At 44.0% G+C, this 20,556-nt stretch overlaps 1 protein-coding gene across 3 annotated transcripts in view; it reads right to left on the bottom strand.

The window, feature by feature from the left end:
• TECPR2 (tectonin beta-propeller repeat containing 2) overlaps positions 1-20,556 on the bottom strand; it is an 879,235-nt gene that overhangs the window by 740,100 nt on the left and 118,579 nt on the right. For all 3 annotated transcript variants that reach the window (XM_069638097.1, XM_069638099.1, XM_069638098.1), the window contains 2 exons: positions 9,181-9,338; positions 8,015-8,327 (listed from right to left, as the gene is read on the bottom strand). In XM_069638097.1, coding sequence (XP_069494198.1) covers positions 8,015-8,327; positions 9,181-9,338 — 471 coding nt within the window. The remainder of the gene's footprint in view (positions 1-8,014; positions 8,328-9,180; positions 9,339-20,556) is intronic.

Below are 20,556 nucleotides of genomic sequence, written 5' to 3'. Positions count from 1 at the left end.
CGATGCGGTGGTATTAACATGTTGAGTAAAGTTAAGGAGGAGTCCAAGTAAACTTCTTTTGAGAGCTTGATAATGTTGCCATCTATGTTAAAAGATTCCAAGGAGTTACTTAGCTTGTTGTGACAGTGTTGTGAGCCTAGGAGGAGGAGTTCTGTTTTATCATCGGTGAGCCATAACCCATGTAAGGCCATCCAGGCCTGGATGGTTTGATAGATTTTATTCAGGGAATCCGAGTCAGTGTCATGTGAGCCGGTGATGGGTATGAGGATTGGGGAGTCATCTGCATAATTAGTGTAGGTGACACCCAATTAGTCAAATCGGTCGAATAGGGGCTTTGTGAATATATTGTAAAGGGTCGGGAAGATGCAAGAGCCTAGGGGTACTCCGCACGTAGCCGCTGCATGCTTTGGGATTAAAACTTAGTGTGCAGGAAGATGGTGGCCAAGCATGAGACATTAATAGGGCAACAGGAAGACATGCCAAACCTGCTGAAAACAACAGGAGACAGCCTTGGACCAAGGGCCTGTCACTCTAACATGAGGGACACAGTATCAGGAACTAGGGTTCACTGGCTCACGGAGACACTAAACATGGGGAGCTATTGAATCACCATGAAATCAAACATTTTAAATTGTCTATGTTGTAATACCAGAAGGCATAGTGCCTTATTAAAGTAGAACACCGGCTCTGCTCCAATTAAAACCAGTGACCTTTTTCTATTACAAGAGACTTGGCCGACTTGGACAGGCTTCTATATAATATTAGTCGCACAGCTACCCAGTCAGTAAGAGGCAGACCCAAAGGTGGTATGGCGATAGGAGCTGGGTGCCATATTGATCTGAAACCCTTCCCTTATGATGTGAACAGTCAGCATATATTACCAGCAATTGTACACCTCCCTGGTATCGTACAATGGTCGATTTTGATTCTAAATGTGTATATGCCAGTGCTGGTTGTCCATTATATGGTGCTATATTTAAGGCCATTGACTATATGATAATGTCATGGGAGGATATATGACAGAAAGTTATGTTGTTGTTTGCAGGAGATTTTAACTCTGCTCAGCTCCAGGAATATGTTAACATTAAGAACACTATTAAGGGCCCGATGAAGGAGGATGGAATACAGGGAGGATACTCTTCCCAGTGCATGAAATGGGGGAGCCTTATTCAAACTAATGATTTGATCTGTCAAAATGTGAGATATATAAGTGGTTGGAGATATCAGCCTACCTGGACTAACCAGTATCAACCTCTTGTATTGACTACATCTTGTTGGATCGTCAGCTTGGGAACCACTGTGGGGCATTGACTATCGAATTTAACCCACTGAGTGACCAAGCGACCCTTAAGTGGGTTATTACGCTACCAAAGCATTATACCCTATCTTATCTTGGGATTAATCCCCACGTTAATGGTTCTTTGAACCGCCTTATCTGGTCGGATAGTAATATTAGTAAACTCTCTGGTTTCTTTGCCACCCATGAGGCCGTAGTTAGGAGGTGGCTCAGCAGAAATCAGTGGAGCCTTCAAATGCTAATGAAGAAGGTGGCAGGCTATCTTGCACTTTATGTGCAGTGCCTAACAGAGGGATCGATGATGCTGAAATCCAGAGAACAAAAAAGGAGAGTATCATAAATCAAGAACAGTTATCAAGAACAAATGGCATTTGGAAGATGAAGAAAAAAATGCTTTGATTTCCAATTTGTCAACGAAATACAAAAATTGGGTTAAAATGCATAAGGGAACATGAACAAGTACAACTTGGTCTCATTTGTTTGAGCTTCTCAGATTTAATGATAGCAAGAAGGTTTGGTCCCTCATCAGGGAATTTTTAGTGGACAATGCAAAAGTAGAGGAGATCTTGGTTTCTATACAACAGTGGGTGGAATGTATCAGGAACTAAGCAATATGCCCCATAGTTAACAAAGGCCACCGGGGCATTACCTGAAGTGGTAATGCACCCCCTGCAAGGGGCCTATTGCTATAGTACCCCGGCCCATAAGATCGGGGTACTTTAAGTATTTTTTTCTGTTCCGAAACAATCGAGCGTTTCGGAACATATATATATATTTTGTTTTTTAAAGGCAGCCAGGGAAGGGGAAACAAAGCCCGCTTTCCATTTCTATGGTGGCCATTGGAAAAAATAGAAAAAAAGTAAAGCAAAAAATGGCCGCCATGGAGAGGAGAGAAGGGACTACATGTAATATTTCTTTCAATGGCAGCCTGTCGCAGATCGGGAGCGGACGCGCTGGGACAGAAGTGTTCCTAACGCGTCTGCTCCCGAAATGGACCTCAACCAAGGTAAGTGGGGATGGGTGGCAGGGAGGGAATGCTGTGGATGGGGAAGTGGGACACCACTTACCTCTTTCCCTGGGGAAGATGGCGGCCTCCAGCCATGAGGCTGCTCTGAGCGGGGGGGGGATTACCGCCGGTAATGCCCACGTTCCGAACCTCCTCACTGGCTGAGAGGCTGCCACCCCCCTGCTGGGTACTAATCTAGATTATAAACCTACTTTGGTGCCGTCTAACGCTATCTCCCCGAGCGACTTTACTGCGAGTGAGCATGATTTTGATGAACTAGATGTTCTAATTATTTTAAAAGGCCTCAATAACTTTAGCGGACCGGGGCCCAACGGATTGGCTAACGTGGTGATAAGTGCTAACCCAGAGTTTTGGGCCAAGACCGTCTATACTAGGTTTGCGGATAATCGGAGGTCGGGCTGTGTTCCCCTCAGCTGGAGAAATTTCATTCTGATAGCTATATTTAAAAAGGGTGTGAAGAATGATCCTGCTAATTATCGGCTTCTGGACAGCAGTTCCAAAATATTTGCCTCCATATTGCCTGAAAAATGTTACAAGTGGGTGGAAGCTAACCAAATATTGCATACATTCCAAACTGGCTTCCGAAGAACATTCGACCTCTTACAACATCAGTGCACTGTTAAGTCTGATATCGGCTAGAGTTACCGAGGTCAAGCCACTCTATATAGGTTATATTGATTTTTTCGAAGACTTTCGACACTGTTAATCGGCACTTTTTTGGGCTAAACTGAAGAAGTGGAAAATTGATCTGCAATTACTATTCTTCATTCAGTTATTGTATTCTGATACGAGTTTGCGTAAATCGCGACGGGTTATTGACGGATTGCAAATCTACTAATAACGGGCTAATAGAGGGATGTGGACTTGCCCCCACTGTGTATACCTCAGATATGGCAGCCGCGGGTAGGGTGAACACATTTCCTCCAGTTATAGGGGGGTGAATGCATTCCCTGGCTTAGCTATGCAGATGACACCCTCCTCTTAGACCAGACCTCCATAGGCCTAGAGCGCTCCATTACGGCACTTCTGGAATATGCCACTGAAAATGATCTGATAATCATTACTGATTAAACTAAGATCATGCAATGCCGAACAGGGGTAGATCCATAGCTAACTCGAGAAAACACAAATGAAGACTTGACTCAACTCTGACTGAGGTAGTTAATAATTACCTCTACCTTGGCCTATTACATTAAAGTCAACTCTAGCAGGAGATATTATCGTGGCTGTTTCAGTCCTAGGATTATGAGTAAATAGCTTCTGCTTAAAAAAAGTCATTAACACCAAAGGAGGAGGAAGTGTGGAAGGCATGGTTACAGTGTACCACACATTGACTATTCCTGGAATCTTATGCGGTGCAGTATTTCTGGATGAAGGAAAACTCATGACTAGAAGTGAAGTATAGTTAGTTTAATATTTGTAGTGCGCACCGGACCCGGGGGTATCAGGGCGCAAAAGGCGAAAAAGAATATTCTCAGCTTCGTTACATTGCTGTACGTTCCTATACAATAAAGAAAACACAGTAAATAAAATACAGTAAGTGAAATAGGTGAGCTTAATATACAGTGAGTAAAATACATACAAGTAAGGAAGGAGGTATAAACAGTGGATAGTATATATGTATAATATGTACAATAGTACCGGTCATATGCACAGGATGTATAAAGTGTACAGAAGTTAGCTGGGAGAGGTAGGGAGGTTAAGGAGAGTTGTGTCATTTTCCTTGATCCATTGAATGTATTTGCGCCTGAAGAGTGGGTAGGGTTGTGGAGCTCTTATGAAGGAGGGGAGTGAGTTCCAATATTGTGCGGCTTGTACTTGGAAGCTGGTGCCTCCGGTTTTAGAGCGTTTGTATCTGGGCACTGCAAGGGTATTGGAATTGGAATTGGAGGATCTATTGTGTCAATTAGGGGTATGTCTGGTAAGTCTGTCTATGAGGTAACGTGGCGCGGCGTTGGAAGTGATGGAAGGGAACATTTTGAAATCTATAGGTGTTCCTCAGGCTGTACCAGTGCAAGTACTCCGAGTGGAACTGTTTTTTTCCCCTCGCTCAGTTCCCTATGGCTGATCGCCAGGTGCACTATAACGTTAGCAAGGGAGGATATCCTCCTATCCCAGATCGCCAAAATGCCCTCGTCCGAGAAAAATACTTTTATGGCAAGTCTTCAGGGTACTGTTGAGGAGCACCCAACTACGACCGATATGCCTAAATTATGTTAAAAGAGGAAATGTATGTTCTGTTTTAATCAAGAGGTTTTTGGAGAAAAAAAATTGTAGGTAAAAGTATTCTGATTAATTGTAAGCATGTATATTTATGTATGTCTGTATACATTGCTTTTAGTGTTGCAGAAGGTTGATCTTTATTTTTTATTTATGCAATGGTTGAAGAATACGTTACCAAGGCACGAACCATAATGAGCTATTTAGTGTAGTAATTGATAGATAATGGAATATCCTGCTTTTATTTATCTGCCGATCAAAACGTTCTGCAACAGGAATTTGTCAAATAAAACTTGTTGTCCTTTTATGAAAAAAAATTATGAAAAAAAATGCATTATCAAGGGCATGATTAATTAAATCGGACAAAAGGCACGGCTGGTTCTAAACCCTACAACACTACCCCACAATACTTATCGACTGCCTGGGGCATCACAGGCAGGAGGGTCTTTAGATTTTCACTGCAATTATGATACTAATTGCCCATGTTTCAGGACTTCCCTTCCCTTCTTAGGGCATTCAGCATTCTTTCACCAGGAATAGGCAAGGGGTTGTATTGGCAAAGTGGCTTACATTCCCCTGATACAGCTAGCAGGGAGGCAGGGTGTTATGGAAGGTGAAGCCTCCGTTTTAAACGTTAGTATGATTATTGGCCCCAGGATATGTCCCAAAGCAATATGTGAGGTCGAGCCCCTGGTGTATAGTCTGGCTCCTCTCTAACACCTAGGTCCACACACCCTCTGCCCCCCACCTAATCTGAGACTGGTTGATTTGCCTCCCCCTGCTCCCCAGATTTCTAACATGATTGCTTGTATATTCTTTGCTGCCACATTGCCCGTCGTCTCCGTCCCGTTGCAAAAGCCCCACCACTTTGTATCTCTACTTTGCCCACCGTGTACTTTCCGATACGAATTGTAAGTGCTATGTTGCTTCCCGACGCTAGGTCAGCCCTGAATAAATGTGCTTATAATAAACAACAATAATAATAATAGTAATAATATATTCTGAATTCTTTATTCAGCTCAATGCCACTAACATGTCCGTCCCGGATCCCACCCAAACGGTTGCTCACTTGCCTGACCCTGAGCCAGTGCTGGAAATGGAATTCATTTACTTTGGGAACCCACCACCGATAGGTGGGAGGGATGTGGTGGGTGGGTGTTCACCCCAAAAATTTGGTCATTATGCTGGTACCAATATGAATCATCAAAGCCACTTTAAATCACTTTCATGATGTTTTGGAAACAGTATGTGCCAATGCCACTTTCGTCGTTCATTAGTTTGGTGCCCACAGAAAAAGCAATGAGATTGCCACTTTAAACAGCGTTCATGATGGGGCCCCCAAAATGTTATAATTGGCACTTTTTAAACAAATTCCCTAATGCAGGTCCGGTGTGGTGAAGGGGGTGCCCAGCACGGTTCTCACCCATCAGGGCGGAGGTTGGGCTGGGGCTTGCAGCACGAGAAGGAAGCGCTCGGTAGAGGTTAGAGGCGACAGTGACATGTGGCACGTTGTCACATGCCACGTTCAGCTCCAACCCCTTCTCCTTGCGGCTCATATACAGGAACCAGGAAGCTCTCCCAGCTTCCTGGCTCCCGTTTGTGAGCAGCACAGAGGAGCCGAGGGTGGCCTGCAGTGACAGACTGAAGCTGGAAAAACAGGTATGCAGCCTTAAAAAAAATGTGATGTGTATTTTGCATGTGTGAAGTATGTGTCAGATGTATGTATGTCCTATGAGTCAGTGAGTGGTGGGTGAATGAGTATGAATGTGATAGTGTGTATGTTTGACTGTTCTGGGTTGGTGCGTGCATGTGTGGAAGATGCAGTGCGAGCGGACGTGAGAGAAGGTGTACGAGTGTGACTGGAAACACGTGTTAGAACCATCTGATGATCATGTGCTATCACTTCCTGGGATTTCACTTGTGGGTGGGGTCAAATGACATCACTTCCTGTGATGTCAGAGGTCATGGGTCGTGTGGTGTCACTTCCGCTATCCCTGGCTTTTTGGTGAAATAACGTCCCTGGGAAACCCCTCTTAGAGTTGGGGAAAGTTAGATTTTCTCTTTATTTTCTTGACTAACAAAAGTCTATAGCAAACATCATGCCACCTGTGTGTCAGTCTCCTCCTTCTGCACCCTTACAGGAGTCATGTACTACATCCAGCTCAGCTCTTCTCCTCACAGTCGCTACAGCAAGCTATACAGGACACGGCAGTCCACGTGTGCCACCCCAGCTCACCCAAGGAGGGGATGGGGCAAGGGGAGGTGGCTGGAGGCACGGGTGGCATTCAAGGGGTTCGGCACAGGAGCCAGGGGGATGCCACTGAGCCCTCACACATGGGCGCCGCGTGTTTACTCTTACTACAGGTGCAGCACTGCACCTCACCGCATGCACAGTGTGAAGAGTTTCCTCTGTTGCCATTGTGGCATATTCCTAGATGATGGGACGCCACTTTGGGTTGGCGGACTATTTAAACCACCTTCCCAGTCTGCGCGGTGCGTCTTAACGATCCTTGCTGCATGGATTGTGCTGCTCAGTCTGGTCCCTGTGTCTGCTGCCTTCTACTTGCCTCAGCCTAATTTCTGCCCTGACAGTTTCTTCCTTGCTGCGATAGCCTGCTCACTTCCAATACTTCGGTTACCAGTCTTCTGGTTCTCCATTTAGTCCCGCTTGCCTTTGTGCCTTCCTAGCCTATGTGGAGTTGCCCGCAGGTTGAGTTGAACCCTTCTCCATCCGAACCCGATTCACCTTGTTGTATACCAGCTTTAGTAATGCTTTGCACTGTGTCCCTAATCCACATATAATCAGGGAAGTCATACCATTGTCTATAGAGCTAGTCTCCAAGCTCCCTACTGAATACAACAGCATTGGGGTGGTCTAGGCTTGGATTCAGGCCTCACACTCCTGCCAAAACACAGCACCCTGGATACCTACAAGAAAGCTCCTGTCCTTATATGTCGATACGATACCGAACTACACCAACCTCATCTGAAAACAGGTATGCACTGATGGTGGGATACTGTGTCCTCAACAGTATTCAGCATGCCAGAGAATCCACTCAAATACTAGAGCCAAGGTGTTACTTCCAAGAAATTGAAATTGACAGTCCCTGATCATCAAAGAGAAGAGTTTGATTTGAATCCTGAGTGTGAGGAGTACATGCAGAAGAAATGGGATGATCGCTGAGATGGGAACAGGACAGCACATACCAAAATAGTGAAAGGGGTGGGGGGGGCATGAACCTGTAGATTAAATTGGCACAAAAGCAGAGTACAGCAAGATTGGCAAGTATACGGAGATAACTATTGAGCACGGGTCTAGAACACAAAGGCTTCCCATTGCACACAATATTTTAACATCCTGAAAAAGGGAATCCACACCACAAGCAACATTCTTGTTTCAAATTCATGCAACATAAGATCTTTTGGCACAGTTAAACAAGTAACTAAACATTTCTTATAATATTCCGTACCTGGTTTAAGGTATCAAACAAATAAATACTGTATTCATCCCAGGTCAGCACCCATCCTTCCTGATAGAACGGAGACAAGAGCCCAAAGTGGCGCTCTGCCAAGCTACACCTGCCAGTTTGTGGGGGCTCAGCCCGGGGGTACAACTCAAAGGGTTTCACTTCCCCTACTATTAAGTCCTTCAAAATGAATGTTGCTTGTACACAGCCACGGACATCAGACTTCCAAACCCGTAACCCAGGTCTCGATGCATAGAGGGTCAAGTCACTCTGCCGGCACAATCCGGGGACGAAGCAGGCTCCGAACTTCCCATTACTAAAATGAAATTTTGGTTAGAACAAAAACTGTTAGTTGATGAATCAATGTTCAAACTACAACTGCAATGGCAAACGTTTGAGGATCACAAACTGTACACAGAAGAGTTATGGTTAAGTACAACTATCCTTTCCCTAAAGAAGAGACATATTACTTTTTTAACAAGCATCAGTAAAGTCAACATTCCGGGCATTGATCAACGGAACTGCATTGCCGTGCAGGGCCCCTCCTCCCAGGTCCCAAACAGAGAACGGGAAAGTGGCTTGCACGGCAATGATTGGCAATAGTCAACAATGTTCGAAAATGGAAGACCATGGTTGCTCATGGGCAATCAAGGTTGGCAATCCACATGCAGGGATACTCTAACATGGCTCACAATGGTCGATCATAGTTGGCGATGTGCGACCATAGTTGGCAAATGCTCAACCATAGTTGAGTCAGCAATGGTTGAACACAGTCCATGGTGGACTATGGTTGGTATGGCAAATTGTCACCTATAGTTGGCGATGGAGTCAGCCAGAGTACATGCTGACTAACTGCCTGGCCCGAAAACAAAGCTCATCCAATATAAAGATCAAACCCCTGACCCTAAAATGCCTGCTAACCAAGACGAAAGGCAAGACAGCCAAACACCCAGGATCTCTATCTGCCAATGATATGTTAACACTAATACCTACACAGCCATTTGTACTTTTGTCTCACATAAGCATCACTTAAGAGTCAAAACTAAAAGTGGAATGCTGTTTCTTTTCATTCTATCTCACAGTATAGTATGAGCCTCTTAAGTCTACACATGCATCCCACTGTCTTAACGAGAACCAGATTTGCCCAAGCTGGAAATAATTAAACTCACATTTTCCTTGGCTGAGTTCCAACTTGTTGGACAGATTTCTCTTCGGTATAAAAGAGTAGACTCCTTTGCAAAGTTGAGATGAGCAGCACTTTTTGGTTATATTCCAGCTGCACCACAGCAGAGGGCTCTTCCAACACAATGCTGGAATTGCAGGAACCCTTAACAGAAAAAGAAGCCAACATCATTCTTACTGCATAACATGAAGCCTGTAGAAGCCACCTGCATGTACAAGCCACTTCTATGTGCACACAAGTAGCAGGTGCACACAATTAGCAGCAGCTTTAGAAGAGGTGAAATAGGTTTTGTCTAAACATACTCCCAAGGGCATGAGTTAGGAATGCTTGAAGGAAACTGGAGGGAAATTTGCAAACTGCATGAGAAGTCCTGGATTAGGTCCTCTACCAAAGCAAGTGGGGAGCTGACATTACTTTGGTCCCAGGGTGCGGGCACTGGCTCCAGGTCCAAGCACGGAGCACCTTCAAACAGATTCTGTTCACCACCAAATCTAGAGGAATCCCTGTTCAGTTCAGTGAGGACAGAATAAACTCAGCACAAAAGGAAAACCTCACTACTCTAAATGCCCTACAAGGGGCCATTTTAGAGGTACGGACAGGGAATGTTGTGGAACAGCAGATGACAATATAGGACACAACAGAATATTGTGTTTTTGAAATGCCCCGTTACATTTAATTCAATGACATTGAGCTAATGATCCCAAGAACAAATGAATCTATTCAAGTACTGGGGATACTTCAACAATGGGACACATTTCCGTACATATATTTTCAAGGTGAGGACAGCACTAGAAGTTAGATATAGATTTCGCGAAATAATATATATTTTGTGTACAGGTACAGAGGAAACTGAAGCTCCCCCAAGAAACACATGCTACAAAGCACTACAGTAGGAAGTCAGGACATAATCATCATTACACAATACAAGTGAAAGTGTACGGAGAAACTGATAACAGCGACAGATTACACTGCAGTCTTGTTTGTGATCTTGAGCAAACTAGATTCATAGCTATTGTTTGTTATGACAGTTAGTATTGGGAGGTAGCGGGATTAAATACATCAGAGCCTTGTGATATTTGGTAAACTGTATATCTGGAGATCTGGAGTATCAGCCATGTGGAGAGAAAAAAAACATTTAGCACAGCAGCCAGCCAAGAGTGGTGCCTAATGATCTTCTGCAAGCACTATATTCCAGGCACTTGCATTCTATTGCAAGACCTGAAAGGCTACCCTGGGCTTATGCCTCCTGAGCCATGCTGCTTATGTGAGCTTACTTGTCAACCCCACCCAAATAACCCTTGAAAGAAAAAGGCTTACATGAGGTCAGAACAAGATGGGAAGCAAGAATCCAGGAGCCAGCATACCACAAGGCTGTGGCAAGAGCTCCAGACTCCAGGAAAATGGAGAACCCTAATCGGCTATGCAGATTGGCAGAGTTATTGAACTCAAGGTCCTGGGTAAACCTGGCTAGACAGTTGAGATGAGAGGACTTGCAGGCTGGAAGACGGGAAACTCTTGGAAAGATAGGAACTGATTATTGATGAGCAGTGCACTATACTCGCAAGCGAGCAGGCGGCAGATCACTTTGTGATGCGGCTTAGGGAGAGTCTAGGCACTATGTGCTTGAGAGGGCTTCAGGTTGCTACATGCTGGTGAGTGTTCAGTAGAGATTGTGAGGCAGACAAGTATCCCCGTTAGAGAGAGAACCTTGATGGCTTGAAGACTATTTAAAGGAAAAAAAAACTCCAAATGTATATAAAGGTTGTGAAAAAGGGAGAGGGCAACAATTAAAGTTGCAAACTACTAGCCAGCCATACTAAAGTCACTTATTCGCCAAGAGCCAAATATCAGTAGCCAATGGCTAGTGGCGAGTGCACATTTTGAGCCAGGGAGACCAAAAAAAAGAGAAAAGAGTGGGGGCAAAAGAAGGCAGGGTTAGAGGCAAGGGAGGGCATTGAGGTAGAACCTCGCTCCAATTAAAAACGCTGAAATGCCACTGGTAGACAAATAATTGTGTTAATAAATACACACCCGTGATGGGTTTGACCCAGCATCCCAACATTTGGCCCGAAACACCTGCCATCTTCTGCTCAGCTGCATAAGCCGAAGTCCTATTTCGCAAAGAACAGGGCAATACATTCCCCAACAGCTAATGGATCCCACCCTGGCTTCAATGAAGGCCCTTTGTGTAATCACAAAACAAAACGTTCTACCAAATCTCACATATCCTTAGAAAACTGCATTTGCCCTGCTGTCCTGCTCCTGTCAGGCCATGTTAAGGTTGGGTCATTCTGACTGACTCAACAAGCTACGCCACTACACTACTAGCGAACCAGGGAGCCTACAAAGACTTAAAACAAACAAATCCCCATGTATTCGCTTCAGAAAACAACTCAAGCATTCCCTCTACCTGCCCAACTTACCCTCTCACCTCAAGGCCCAAGACTCTAAAATTCTCATGTGTAATCTTAGATCTCACATCCAGTGCAATCACAACTGAAATCATGAAAGAAGACCACCAGACATTCAGTAATGTAGTAATGTACATGCAATTTGTAGAAAGTATACTCAATTGTAATTTGCATGTATGCATATCTCTCATGCATGCCTCTTTTTAGGTGCAATGCAGTGTGCCTCCTTAGGGCTAGGTTATCACTTTTTTCTCCAAATACCCATATCACCAAATCTTTGGGACTAGGAAAAAAAGAACACTTTTGCCTACCACCATCTTTTAGTATCGCATATGAAAGCATCCCTTGTATGCCCCAAAGATCGGGGCCTGTCAAGATCTACAAAGCATCCAGAAAACCTTGGTTGCCGCATGAGTCATGAACCCTTTGTGAGCTGCTGCAGTAGTCCCAGCCTTTTGGAAGGGTGAGACACTAGACATAAGCTAAGCACGAAGCCTGGCCTCAAAATTTCCACTTGTCACTAGACATTGGCAAGTGATAACAGACTCTTGGTGCATAAGCAAGGTTGGTGCTGTATGCTTGGGAAGAATTAAGATGTCAAGTGACATTTTATGTCTAGCTAGAAGCTCTGATCTAGCTCTGAGTTGGGTAACTTCTTCGTTTGGTATAAAATACATAGATGTTTCCACATTACAGTTGCTCGAATTAGAGATGCTTTTCCACATATGGAGGGGTTTAATATTGAGAATCCCATGCTCCACTTTAAAACACCATGGATCCCATACTTTATTTGCAAATACCATCTCGAAAGGTGTGTATGTTTAGCATAGATCTAGTAGAAAAAAGTATTTCTACAAGGTCCATGCTTAAGGCAATACTGTGCAACCCTAACTTGCACACTTTTTCATCAATCAAAAGGTGTTTACTAGGTGTATGGGCTTCATTTTATTACCTTTGGGGAAATTATAGTCTATTCTTAGATGGCGTTATTTACAGCTAAAATCAAGCTTTAATGTATCAAGGATTGCTTAAATAATGTTAACATATATAGTACACTCCTCTGAATGCTTACAAAGGAATGCAAGTTAGGACTTGCATGTTATTACATTAAGCACAGCATGCTTGTCACTCCCTCACTTACCTCTACAATCATGGCCAGTCTCCCAAGCCAGCACTCTGCTTCCTAACAAACGGATCCCTCCGCTCATAGGATAGATCGGGAGCACAAATGTTTCCATTTAACCCAAAGGCTGGGAGGCTTGCCACCTTCACATAAAAATAAATGCAGATCATAACAGACTGCTCAATAGCTGAGCTGTTGCCACCTTCAAATCAAAGACATCTCAATACAAACTAGCACATTTTGCTCATTTTTCAGGAAGTCGTGAAAAATACCAATTTCCACTTCTGACCAACCTTGACATCTTATACTTCAACCCACCTGGACATCTTTTGTTTAGATCGTTCCAAGATAGGAATATCCTTTTTAGCTGTACAGAAATCAATACTCCCTATATGCGTTGCTCCCAGCTAGCTACATTGATCACTCCAATCGGTTGTGTAATGTATTGGGGGAAGCCTACCCCCCTTCGCCCCTGCTGTGAGGCTTACGAGGTCAGCCCACTCCGCAATAGCCTCCCCTATGGTTAGAGTCAAGTGGGACCTCACAGGGAGAGACCCCCCCACCCCTTAGGGACAAGGACTCCCTAGAGCTACATATTCTGTGGACTACATGGGATGTTTTAAAATACCTGAAACTGTGAAGTACCAAGACTGGGAAGAAGAAACTCCTCAATATCTAACGGGAAAAGACATGTCCCTTTAAATCAGTATATCCACTCCACTGGGACGAGTATGTGGAGGGACATGGAGAGGGGGGGAGAGAGAGAGAGGGGGAGAGGGGGAGAGAGAGAGAGAGGGGAAGAGAGAGAGAGAGGGGGAGAGAGAGAGAGAGGGGGAAAGAGAGAGAGAGGGGGAGAGAGAGAGAGAGGGGGAGAGAGAGAGAGAGGGGGAGAGAGAGAGAGAGAGAGAGAGAGAGAGAGAGAGAGAGAGAGAGAGAGAGAGACAAACGCATATGCAAGCCTAGGAAGGCCCCTAGCTGTGGAACACCTGGAGAGGACAGAGACCAGGAAGCCCAAGAGTTTCATACTTGCTCAATTTGGCAGACCGGGACTCCAGGGCCACTTACTACCAACAGCACCTGTAGCCTTAGCCTTATTGCTGAAAGGCTCATATTGAAAAGACTGTGTTGCTGCTAAACATCTTGAAATGGTGCCTCACAACCTTTTGCTAGTTGCACTCGTCTTCTTCAAGTTTCCAAAACAAGAATCCTTGTTTTTAGCTTACTTGGTGTTTGTTTTTCGTTTTTCCTTCCGATTCTGAATATGAAAAACTAAAAACCTTACCTTTTAAAGGGTTAATTTGAAAGTCTGTTTCCAAAAATAACTTTAAAACCTTGTCATCTTCTTTTTCTCGCTGCACATGACCCGCGCCTTACTACAAATATCTTTCGGAGTCGGGAATGCACGAGAAACAACTTTCCAAGCAGAGAGTGAGCCTTGGGGCTCATATGCTGGTCCAGAGTGCAGAGATGTAAAGACCAACGTCTTTTTCTCCTCAGAATGCGGCTTCCGGGAAAGACATGAGACAGGTACAAGTCTGTTGCAAGGTCCTTCACCCGGAAAAGGCCTTTGCTGCAATGCTTTCTTTCAGAGTTCAAACGCAATGAACGCCTTGACAGCTTAGACCCGCACACTTGTTAAGATTTACCGATCGCTTCCGCACATTTTACACGTGCATAACGCTTTAGTTAAGTAACATTCTTGTACTCAGGAAATCAATACTTTAAATATGCACAGTTTAACACAGGAATGTGTAACTAATTTGCCAACTGCTCAAAACACTGCAACGATTTTTACATGTGGTTTCTTACCTGAATTACATTCAAATGTTTTACAAGACATAACTGTTTGCAGACTTCTCTTGGTCTTCTTTCTGAAGTCACCCCAACTGTTCACACTGGAAATGGGTTTGGAATTTCTTTGGGTTGCTTTTTGTGGTCCAATTACCAGGAGCAAAAACTGCTGTGACCTGCTCTGGAATCAAGTTGAATGAAAGGCAGTTTAGAATCCTACACAAGATTCCAAACTACCTCATAATAGCGCAAGGCAAATCAGTGCTGCGTAGCACAGTCCATCTCATCTTGGGGATAATGCTAGTTTCCGACAGAGTTGAGGAATAATACTGTGTACTGCAAAGACATACCAGACTGGTAACCACAGACTTAATGAACATCACACCCCTTACTTCCGGCCCCTGCCTTAAACACCCCAAGTCTCCTCCTTACCAGATAATGGTGGGGAACCCTGACAAGAGTACCAAGATGACACAAGTGACCAAGGATTGAGTAAGTTACTTGATGCAACCAGTGCTCACAATTACTGACGTTGGTGTCCCGAGAATCCATGGAAGTCATTGGGGATTACACCAACAAGAGTAAATCTGAAGACTATTTCATATTGTAGAAATAAAACGAAGAAAAGCAGCACAAAACGTGTGAAAACTGCTTTCTTTGCGATGGTTCCTGTGGGTTTTGGAAGTGTGCTACATTTGATTTAGATCTACTATTTTCTAATGCCAATTGCTGGAAGGTCCAGGTGGAAAAAGAATGCCTTGATCTTAAAACAAGTTACAGGTGGCATCCTTCACTTTAACCCTTGGTTTGGAGGTCATATGGTTTTTGCCCTGTTAGACGCATACAGGGCTAAGGCAGTTGCAGGAGCACTTTATGCAGGAAAACTGTGGAGATAAGGCCACTGCCAGACCCTCCAGATGATAGAGCAGATTTTTATAAGACTCTCGCTGTCCATTTCCACCATCAGGACATGGGCTTACTAGACTGAGGAGCTGGCTGTTAACCTTTGGCTCTCTGGATTAGGATCCCGGCCTTTGGTTTATCAAACACATCTGCAGGAACTTCGAAAACAGCCTGGCTATGAGCACCTGGATTGGTTGGGACTTCCCAGCACAGGTTACTAGAGGTGAAGCTCTTGCACATAAGCTGTGAGATAAGTCTTTCTACAACTAACAGTATGAAACTCCAGACTCTGCTTATATTTAGAGACAAAACATTTTGTACGTCAAGAATCTTCGACAGAATACCAACACAGGAATTAGGGCTCCCTAGGTAAGATTTAATCTGCGATGCCTAAATTTTGTGGTGGTCAGGAAATGTTTTTCAAAACGATTAGCTATTTTTTGTGTCCTTGAGATAATATTTAACATGCATTCACTTTTTATTTGTGTGCATTCTTATCTAAGGACAAAATGGTTGAAGCCGCGAATTAAGGATGCTGACATAAAGTACCCACAAGTATGTCTTGGAGTAGCTTGGTACGCTTAGCGAAGTGGTAATGTTTTCAGTGGCACAATGTATTTGGAGAGCATGGCTCTGTAGGGGGTGACTGGGTTTAGAGGACTCGAAAGTATGATGTAAAAAATCTGGGGACATCAAAAAGTAAGGCAGTGACAGGGAAGGATGGTTCTGAAAAGAGCGCGCCGGAGAGAGGAGGAACAGAGTTTATGCAGGTGTTGCTGAGAGAGGCGGAGGAGGAAGAAGCCAATATGAAGGAACATCATGGAGGCTGGTATGGAGATCAGGAACACAACATCAAGCAGTAAACTAAAGCTGGAGGGAGATTGGTATACAGATAGCAAGAGAAGTAGGGTTCTGGGAGGCCAGGTGGCCTCTCTACAGGACTAGATGGTGAGAGGAGAACGCCAGGAGTCAGGAAGTGCAGAAGAGGATCAGATAGGTGGTTGTGCTAGAAACAGGAGCTGCCCTAGAAATAAAATACCTGAGGGACTAACAGTGCACCTCTCTCGGCTGTCATCCAAGAGACACCGCTCACTGATGCTGCACTGGCAAGACTAAATAGGCCTGGGGTCCAGGTCTTGAGTAATCCCTCACCTAATCAGTCACCAGAGTAAAGCACGGGAATCATTAAAGTGTGCGGAGACCTCACAAAAACCCTACCTAAAGTCTCCTCCCAGGTGGCCAGGGGAAGGCAGCTGCTACCTGATCCAGACCCTGGGGGTGGTATTAGCCAGGTGGATCATCTATGAGAAGGACCCCACAGGGACAAGAGGACTCAGTTAGGAGAGACACAGTATTTGTCTTCCTTAGAGAGTGAGAGTTCCATGGTACCAGAATATGTAATGGCTGGTTGTCAGAGTGAGGCTTTCCTTCCCAAAGTTATTGATCTAGTTGGTTGTGAAAACTGTCATAATCAACCTAGAAAACCGAATATTAAAACTCTTGACTTATAATCCATCGGATTCTCCCTTAAATCTGAATAAGAGTAAGACTTCTCTTAATAAAGTTGCCCACTTTATTGTAGTGAAACCTCTTACAATCTACAGAAGAATGATGGATATAAACAGAGCATTAATACCCTAAAATTTGAAGACACTAACTCTTCATTAAATACTAACCAACCGTTGAGGCCTTTTTAAAAACTCTTTTTGAAGTTGTAATTAATAATAAGAATGAAGTGAATAAAAATGAAGACAATATTTAGAATAAGAAGAGCAATTTGAACATTGGGGATACAAGTCCATTAATGTCCAAAGTAGTGGGAAGAGGAAGAGGGACTTGGAGGCATTAAACTGCAAGAAGCAGTCTAGTGGTTCTAATGACCCACCCCTGACCAGGACTTTTGAATATATAATGACCACCTCAGATGCAAGCCAGGAGAAGCAGGAGGTGGGGTTGTTGCAGAGACTCCAAGTTGTAGTGGCAGCAGAAGAATAAGGGGAAAGGAGATGCTGAGTCACCGCCATCTACAGAGCGGATGCCAGGCAAGAGAGGGTTTCCCCTTTAAAGGCCTTGAATGCAGAGGTTACGCGGCAGGAAACGTGATTGTGGAAAGCTTTCCCCCACAAGAGAGGCTCTCCTAATCGTAAGCAGTACTTTGGTGGCAGGCGAGCACCAGAGTATTTTATGAACAAAGAATGCTCCTTTACTGGCCAGCACGGGCCGCATGAAGCGAACCAAAGCAATTTGCCGTGCTAGAGGAGGCGGAGGAAGCAGAAGGCACTGTGGCAGCGGAGAGCGCGGCTACGTATGCAGCAACCGGTGACGTCACCACTGTTGGGTAATTCCGGTGCACTCCTTAGTCACCTGCTGCCCACTACTAGTACTTTTGAATACAGAACTGATATAAAGAAGAAGTGGCATAAGAACCTTATAAGCAGACAAGGAAGGAAAGGTTATAATTGAAATTATAAAGTTCAACATTATTGCCAAAGCCAAGAGAGGGCAATACTGAAACAAGCCAATTATAACCTTTATTGCCAACACAAGGACGAGGCAATAGTTGAAAAAGACTTCGATGTCTAATAGAACTGGTGATTAAAGACTTTTGGAGCAAGAAGAACTTTATAATCAGAACTTTGTTACAAACTGGAGCATTGCTATTTGACTGTTGATAGACAATCCAAGGACGTCATTCGGTGGTCGCCAGAGGTCGCAACTGCGACCTCTAAGATCTCCCTTGCGACCTCTTAAAAAATAATAATAAAAAAAAAATACTTTATTTATTTGTAATGCAAGCTCAAGGGCTGTGACCAGCACAATGTGGCTCTTTGGTTCTTTAGTGGCTGGCTTTCATGTCCGGGCCCCTGAAAAAAAAGAAGGAAAATAAGAACTGGAGTGCCACAAGTCTAACACTTTCAGCACTCACCCTAAATAAGAAAGAATAGCAATACCAAATATTGTGTCTTTCTGGAATTCTATACAATCATTGCTAGACTCATTAAAGGTTTATTTCGGGAACACTTCAGGTGGTGAGTCACTGAATTAGTCTGTTCTTAAACGCCTCAACTCAGCCCTTCATCCTTCTGAGGTCGATAAATAAGTACAACACAGGTTGGGTGATATAGGGTGTATATTTTGTCTATATAAAGCACTTAAGGGTAAGTGCTATATAATAACACATCATCATCATTTGGTCATGGACGTCACCTTGCATTCACAGTAATTTGGTAATATGGGCATATACACACGTATCTTAACGATACATATGGCGATCCATTTTTGTATGAAATGTACATCACATTTGTCAGGTTTCCTTTACTATTATCCCTTTATTGGAGATTTATAGATTAGTCTTGTGTGGGTAGGAAGTTTTCTATTGTGGTTGGTTTGGCCTTAACTTCTTAATACAGAATCCTGGTTCTGGCCCAAGGCAAGATGGAGTTTCTCAGTGACAACTCTGATTGGCTAGAGAGCAGAGCAGGACAACAATGAACATTCTAAACTGTCACTCGTTGCATTTCATCATCTAAACTTCAGCTGAGAGGACGTGTGTAGTAGCTGCTCCTGCTGAAGTCATGGGCCTGGTGGAATTAAACTTTCAGGCTCTAGCAGTCGAGCGGCTACTCTTCAGGGGTTTCAGGAGAATATCCTTGATTGTCAGGAAAAAGTTCTAAAGACTGGAAATCCTGAAGTTCTTTGAAAATCATTCTGAAGATAAGTGACTTTCATTTGGATTTTAAAACCACTGCTCAGCTTTTATCGAAGTCATTTTAAGTGAGAAATCGTAAAATTTGAGCTTTGAACTTGTAACTTTGAACTGTTTGAGTGCGTGAACTTTGGCGTTCGTTTTGAAAGTAAGCGCGAGGTTTGACGTGTGAGCGCCTCGTTCATAACACGTGTGACGTGTTTGCCTTGGGCGTATGGTTGAACTCCTGCGTGTGCAAAAACTCTTCTACTGCTACGAGTTTTCTTCAGCGCGTGCGCCCGTCAGATATTGCTATGGAATCTTCAGCGCAGGTTTTTTTTCAGCGCGTGTGTTTTGTAAGCACGTATGTGATTAAACGCGTGCGTTTTCCAGCGCGTTTTTTCAAGCGCATGAACTCTTCTGTGCGTACACTGTTCAGCGCGTGCGTTTTCCAGCGCGTGGGCTCTCCAGCCCGTGGGCTCTCCAGCGCGTGGGCTCTCCAGCGCGTGGGCTCTCCAGGCTCTCCAGCGCGCAAGTTCCTTTTGCGTGCGTTTCTTCAAGAATCCACGTACCCTATCGCATTGTGAACTTGTTTGGAACTAAAAGAAAAGAATGAGTAACAGAATTCATTAAAGCCAACCTTTACTGGAACTATTTTCAATTTTAAAAAGGCAAAGGTTAAGGCTTCCCAGGTTTGATAAATATAAAGAGGTTGCTGCTGACTTCAAGAGACTCAAGTAAGAGGTTGAAAGATTTTCAGCAACTTCTGCAATCTTCTCTAAGAAATTTTAGGAGAAGAACCAGGTATGATTCTTTACACTTTAGTTACGAATTTAAAGTCTTTATAAACGCTGATGTTAAGTAAGTAATGAGAGGATTTGTATCTGTTCATGTATTCACTGCAGATTCAGCATCGGCTAGTCTTGACGCTACCAACCTGGTGTTTTTATGTTATCCACTTCCCCCTTTCCCTTAGGGGTGTAGTTAACAGAGCTGAGTTGTATTTTAGTTCTGAGAATTACACTTCAGGGGGATTGTCGGGGGTTCAGCAGCTTCCGCGGACACAGGTATCCTCTCAGCCTGACAACATTATAGTGATATCGTAACCATATTTTTCGTAGTGTACCTATGTGAGGCCACTTCCTGTTTTGTCAACGGGTGAAAGGTCATGTTCCATCCCTTCCAGCGATATCACTTAGGGGTGGGGTCAAATGACATCACTTCCTGTGATGTCATCAGGGGGTCAAGGGGCATGTGATGTCACTTCCGCTACCCCTGGCATTTTGGTGAAGTGACATCCCTGAGACAATCCTGCTTTAAATCTGTGGAAGCTAATCCAACCCAGGTTACAAGGATACACAGTTATTGGATTTATGGTTGAATATAACTTATTTATCTTACATTTGATTTGCCATTGATGACCTTTATGAGTTTGATGTATGTACAAGT

The sequence above is a fragment of the Ambystoma mexicanum genome, chromosome 14 (genome assembly GCF_040938575.1).
Source record: "Ambystoma mexicanum isolate Mex_15411 chromosome 14, UKY_AmexF1_1, whole genome shotgun sequence".
NCBI classification, from domain to species: Eukaryota; Metazoa; Chordata; class Amphibia; order Caudata; family Ambystomatidae; genus Ambystoma; species Ambystoma mexicanum.
Note: the sequence above shows the minus strand (reverse complement) of the source record. Positions and strands in the feature narration are given on the sequence as shown.